General features: G+C 39.3%; 1 protein-coding gene across 1 annotated transcript in view; it reads left to right on the top strand.

Annotated features, from left to right (window-relative positions):
- Positions 1-6071, top strand: part of LOC116400720 (calcium homeostasis endoplasmic reticulum protein-like) — a 13102-nt gene extending 7031 nt beyond the window's left edge. Inside the window, exons 5-8 of the mRNA XM_031878697.1 lie at positions 2985-3122; positions 3216-3367; positions 3484-3595; positions 4658-6071. Of these exons, the coding sequence (XP_031734557.1) occupies positions 2985-3122; positions 3216-3367; positions 3484-3595; positions 4658-4846 (591 nt within the window). The 3' untranslated portion in view covers positions 4847-6071. The remainder of the gene's footprint in view (positions 1-2984; positions 3123-3215; positions 3368-3483; positions 3596-4657) is intronic.
- The last annotated feature ends 425 nt before the right edge of the window (positions 6072-6496 follow it).

Consider the following 6496-nt stretch of genomic DNA (forward strand, 5'->3'; position numbering starts at 1 on the left):
CAGAGACGGACAGAGACGGACAGAGACGGACAGAGACGGACAGAGACTGACTGTGACTGACTGACTGACTGACTGACTGTGACTGACACACCAATAGAGCAAGGTTGCGCTTCAATCAAAGGATTGAAGTCCATGTGTCCTGGGCAAGACACTTAATCCCAAATTGCTCCCATAGCTGTGCCAATGGTGTGTGAATGTGTATGAGTGATTACATAGTCCTGATTGGCACCTTGCATGGTAGCCCCTTCATCAGTGTGTGATTGGGTGAATGATGACATGTAGGTTTAAATGCTTTGAGTGGTCGGAAGTCTAGAAAAGCGCTATACAAGTACAGTCCATTTACTATTTACCATGACTGATGTCTTTGTTCATTTTTTTATAAACTTCACTCAGAAATGTTACTTGTTTTATTAACAGTTTAGATTTGTTTCTAGTTGACTGACTTTGCTGTTGTAAACATTACGGTTGCTGCTCTACAAACAATATTTAGTTATATTTAGAATATAATTCAATTATAATCCTAGTGTTAATTTGTTTTTAAAATTCTATATATGTTTTTAAAAGCAAGAGTTTTGATAAGAGTAGCTCCGAGTAGTAATAAAATCCTGAAGATATTTATCTCTACTCAAAGGCCACGTAGTTCTCCGACATGCTTGGAAAGGGAGGGGTGATGGAGGGGTATTTAGTTGGTTGCAATCTGCAACACACTATTAGATGCCACTAAATCTTACACACTGCTCTTTTAAGTGAGGGAATAAGGGAGTAACAATCCTGGAACTTAAAAATAAGTTATACCAGTGGCGGGCCGTGCATTTTATACCTGGGCCTTCTGTGCTGTCCTACTACACTTGAGCTGTCTCCTAATAAGCTCATTATGACGCCACAGCTATGGTTATTTGTTTCTATTGGTGTAATAATACACGTATTCGTATTAAACCGTTCAGTACGGGGCTTATGTACCGAACAATACGTTTGAATAATACTAGTGCATTTGGAAAATGCAGAAGCCTAATTAAACTGTGGGAAATATAATGTTTTCGGTGGACTGCGCTCACGTAACAGACAACAGGCTGTGTGACCTCTGAACCGGAACAATAACAAAAAACTGCTGAGGCTGCGGCACCGCACGTGTCTTCAGGGAAGCGGGGAAACAACAGCCCGAACGGACAATAACCCCACGCATGACGGGATGCTTCGTAATTAACGGACAATGCATATAGTCCAAATCAATGTAATTAACACAATGACAAGAACAAACTCACAAGAACCAGTCTCATATATTTATATGACAACAAAGCAACAAATCAATCCAGCAACACTGCAGCGCTAGAGCATGAGCCATTCATATTATTCATAAAAACGACACGATAGACAAATGAACACAGTAGAAACGCTGCTGCAGATGTAAAAACGTAAAAGCAGTTGAGTTACCACAGCTGCTGTTCACTTAAAGACAAAGTCCATCCTCCTGTCTTTGTTAACAAAGTTTAATGACGCGGTTGTTCAGAACATCGGTGCGGGTCAGTTCCAGCCAGAGTTCTCCTGCGAATGTGTTTGTTGAGTTGTAAATCCACTCAGGTCTCTCCAAAAGTTTTCAAAAGCACGTAGCTTGTGCGTGTCCTGTCGTGTAGCTGCCTTGGTTAGCATAGCGTAGCTCCAAACAGCTCCAAACACCAAGAGCTCAGTTGCAAATGAAACGCATTCTTAGCTATAAAATGTGCAACGCTTCTCTGCCGCTGTTAGCCAGAAATACCGTTCGTACAAATCCTTTTCCATGCTGGGTCAGGGCTGCTAGCTGTGGGGTTGACCGACCCTTTGATACAATGTCCAGTTTTTCTGGAAATTTCCTTCTCCAGAAATCTGTTTCTCCTCCTTCAGCCATTGAGTGTCAAAAAAACACAGCTAGGTAAAAAAAAAAAAGAATCTACACCAAGCAAAACGCTAAAAATGTCATAACTTCTCTTACATATGTTTCAACCTGAACTCTTAGGAAACACTAAGATCTGCTAGCTAGCTTTCTGTTTGACAAAAGTCACGCTGGCCCACTGACCAATCACGGCGCACGTTAATGCAGACGTACTTAGGAGGCTATCTGGGTGGTAGTGGCACGTCAAAGAATACGCCCAACATGTCAAACTAAAGATCTGATTGGTTGAAGACTATGACAATCAACAATATCGTCCCCATTCACTTAATCTGCAGTCTACCGAGAGGACCTCTAGCCACAGTATAAGTCTTATACTGTGGCTTTTTTAAACTAAAACGTACCTATTCAAATATTACGGGCCTCTGTATGAATATTACTGAACAACCAAGCTGGAAGTTTGGGAAAAGATAAGTTCTGATATACCACTTAGCAAAACCGGAGGTATACAGACAAACAAATTACAAAAAGAGGATAGGCAAACTGCGTTGTCTGTTTGTATTGGGTATGGGCCACCTATTTATTAACTGTGCAACAATACATTTGTGTTTTCACCAGATAAGAGTATTGTAAGGAACATGCTGTAGGCCTGTTGCCTGTATGTTGCTGTGTATGTTACACCATTTTTACCAAATTAATAAAATCAGCTTAAAAACTGTAATAGCATGAATGAACGTTTTGTTAAAGGTGTAATAAATACATTTAAATACACACACAAGAATAAAACTGACAAAACGCTTTTCAATTGGCCTCTTATTCACCCATTCGCACATGCACACACACACACACACACACCAATGGCAGCGGAGCATGCAATGCGCTGGTCTGCCTTTTGGATGCAGCTTGGGGTTCAGTTTTTTGCTCAAGGACACTATGGATCTGGTTCTACCTCCTGAGCCACAGCAGCTGGTCTTCCTTGATGAGAACCAACTTTGGTTTGGCGTCTTTTACTATTTTGTAGCCAACCTGTTAGCTCCTGTTCCACTTCATGACGGACAGTGGCAAGCTGAAGAATGGTTAATAGAATTTTCTGATTTTTTTTTTCTCCCTCACAATAAAGGAACAAGTGACTGCAGCCATAGCTCTGGCTATGGAGCAGCAGACCCAAAAAATGCTGCTAGAAACTCAGTCGGACATCACAGAGTTTGACAACCTGCTGCAGCCCATTATAGACACCTGCACCAAAGACGCCATCTCTGTAAGCCTGCCATAATAGATTATTTTAGTGATGCTTATGTTCATGGATTCCTAAAATATTGATATCTCACTCATGTGTTTGTCTTCCTGTCAGGCTGGTAAGAACTGGATGTTCAACAACGCCAAGACTCCACAGCACTGTGAACTGATGACATCACATCTTCGCAACCGCATCATTGCTGATGGAGCGCATTTTGAGCTCCGCCTACATCTCATCTATTTAACCAATGATGTTCTCCATCACTGGTACACAAACTAAAATACATTGATCAATATGTCAATCACTTTACTCCTACAGAAAATAGTTTAGCGGCTTTCAGTATAGTCCTCTTTGTAATGTGTGTTGAAATGTGTCTTCACAGCCAGCGGAAGCAGCAGAAGGATTTGTTGGCAGCACTGCAGAAAGTTGTGGTTCCCATCTACTGCACCAGCTTTCTGGCCGTAGAGGAAGAGAAGCAGCAGAAGATAACTAGGGTAAACACTTACAACATATTTACCTCTTCTCAGATTACAGTACTATTAGTCTAAGTAGTAACCGTAACATCATGGGACACTACTCTCCCCTTTATCCCAGAATAATTATGATATACCATTATAAAATAGCATTCACATAAACCTGAATGGAATTTAATCAGTTCTTAATTTGAGTCGGTTCAGTTTTAGGGCTTGCTATTGTCAGTTAATGTGGTAGTGTTATTTAAAAAATATATGACACTATAAACACACGTGGACAAAATTGTTGGTACCCTTCCGTTAAAGAAAGAAAAACCCACAATGGTCACTGAAATAACTTGAATCTGACAAAAATAATAAATAAAAATGTACTGACAATTAACTAATGAAATCAGACATTGCTTTTGAATTGTGGTTCAACAGAATCATTTTTAAAAACAAACAAATGAAAATGGCCTGGACAAAAATGATGGTACCCTTAACTTAATATTTTGTTGCACAACATTTTGAGGCAATCACTGCAATCAACCGATTTCTGTAACTCTCAATGAGACTTCTGCCCCTGTCAACAGGTATTTTGGCTCACTCCTCGTGAGCAAACTGCTCCAGCTGTCTCAGGTTTGAAGGGTGTCTTCTCCAGACTACATGTTTCAGCTCCTTCCACAGATGTTCAATAGGATTTAGATCAGGGCTCATACAGGCCATTTTCATTTTTTTTTTTTTTTTTTTTAAATGATTCTGTTGAACCACAATTCAAAAGCAATGTCTGATTTTCATTAGTTAATTTTCAGTACATTTTTATTTATTATTACTTTTGCCAGTTTCAAGTTATTTCAGTGACCATTGTGGGTTTTTCTTTCTTTAACGGAAGGGTACCAACAATTTTGTCCACGTGTGTAGTATAATGAATTAAGTACCATCGTGTCAGTTGCAATGACTTGAGTGTGTCTTGTTTTTAATAGGACAGTGTCGACCTTTAATGTATTGAATTGGAAAGCTAGAAAGAATCTGTTTCTCTTTTTAGTGAAATTGTTGTCCCTGAGTCTACTGTTGGTTTTCTTTGATTGTCCCTTTCCTTCCCAGTTGTTGCAGCTGTGGGAGAAGAATGGGTACTTTGACGAGGAGACCATTCAGCAGCTCCAGAATCCAGCCCTGGGCCTCGGCCAGTACCAAGTGAGTGGAATGAAATTTAAGGCTTTACTTATTTCTCAAGACAATATTTACCTCAGGTTTTCGAAGTCCTTTAATTGTCCCTTTACTGTAAGGGAATAGAATGTTTTTATACCTTTTTCCAGGATTTAAATCTCTGATCTGTTTCATTTGGCTTGTTCCCGGGATCATAAGCACACCATTGAAGTATTCGTAGTTTATGATCTAGTTTATATTATCCTCTTATCATGTTCCAGATTTTTAATTGGAATTTGATCCATGGATTTTGCAAATTGTCTCCCCAAATTTTCGTTAGCCAATACTGCATGAATTGGGGATCTTTCATAATGGAGAGTTAGATGTCTTTCCACCTTGCACAATAAATTGGGGAACACAATTAATTAAGGGTTTAATCTGGGCAGCATAGAAGTAATCCTTAAAATTGGGTAGAGTCATTCCTCCTTCCTCCTTTGGGAGTTGTAGGTTTAAATTTAACCCTGGGTATTTTTCCCTGCCAAATAAATCTTGAAATGATTTTATTCAATTCAGAAAATTGTTTTGAGGGAATTTTCTACAGGAAGTGCTTGAAATAGGAAGAGATATAGTGGAAGAATGTTTGATTCAGATTTAGTTTATATCCTGCATATCTACCAAATCTTTCTAGCAGGTTCATTCATTAAAAAAGAGTCAGAGGGGGTACTTAAATATTGCTGCCGGAAATGGGCTTCAATATAAAGGCATATGATTGTCTTAAAATTAAAGTCTATGCTGCTTTACAGTGTTGGGAACGAAAGGGAGCGTGGTTGGTTATCAGCAAATATGAAACTAAACTATCAACGGAGTTATTAACATCAATAAGTTCATTAGCAATTATTAATAATAACAGGGCACCACCCTGCAAACAGGGACCGATAACCAACCTATAAATTGACTCTCAAAATTAGTTTTCACTCAGAATGTCAAAGTGCTGTTCTACAATCAGAGCGAACAGTGAAGGTTGAATTTTGGGCACAGGCTACTACATCCAGCTGTTATCACACACAAGTAATCACAGAAGACTGCTCTTTAAAATATAACAGTTTATTAAATCCAAATAATAAATGATCATATCAAATAATATCAAAAGCCAACAAACACTATCATACAATTATATGTTTCATACCTAAAGTCAAGTGAACAAACTGTGGTGTGAGAATATATATATGTACATGTATGTATATGGGGGGTGTATATGTGTACAGACAGGGAGGAGCAAACTACTCAGACAGTGGTAGAATGCAGTGGTGGGCCGTCAGGGTCAGCAAGGCCTTCTCTGCTGGCCTAAACAGAATCACAAAGTTATAGCTATTTTATAATTTAATATTTTCTCTTAAATACACTACATGTATTGTAATTTATAAAAATATTTTTCTCATTATCTTATTTTCTCATTGCACAGCTACTGTGTTCCTCAGTTGCTCTGCTTCCAGTGCAGCTTGTTTTAAGTAGAGCTTTTATCAATCAGATTTCACCTCTGTCTCTAGGTAAGAACAGAGACCCAGGCCTGCAGACTCACAAGTGAATCCCTTTGCAGTTTAAGTGAATGGGGACGATATTGTTGATTGTCATAGTCTTCAACCAATCAGATCTTTAGTTTGACATGTTGGGCGTATTCTTTGACGTGTCAGAGCCTGCTAGCTGCTCTACAACTACGTCAGCATTACGTGCAGCTCAGTTTCCAGGTGCAGCTCTGCAGTGAGGTGCAGCGTGTGCTGTGATTGGTCAGTGGGCGAG

The sequence above is a fragment of the Anarrhichthys ocellatus genome, unplaced genomic scaffold, assembly GCF_004355925.1.
Source record: "Anarrhichthys ocellatus isolate YVR2014 unplaced genomic scaffold, GSC_Weel_1.0 scaffold193, whole genome shotgun sequence".
Taxonomy (NCBI): domain Eukaryota; kingdom Metazoa; phylum Chordata; class Actinopteri; order Perciformes; family Anarhichadidae; genus Anarrhichthys; species Anarrhichthys ocellatus.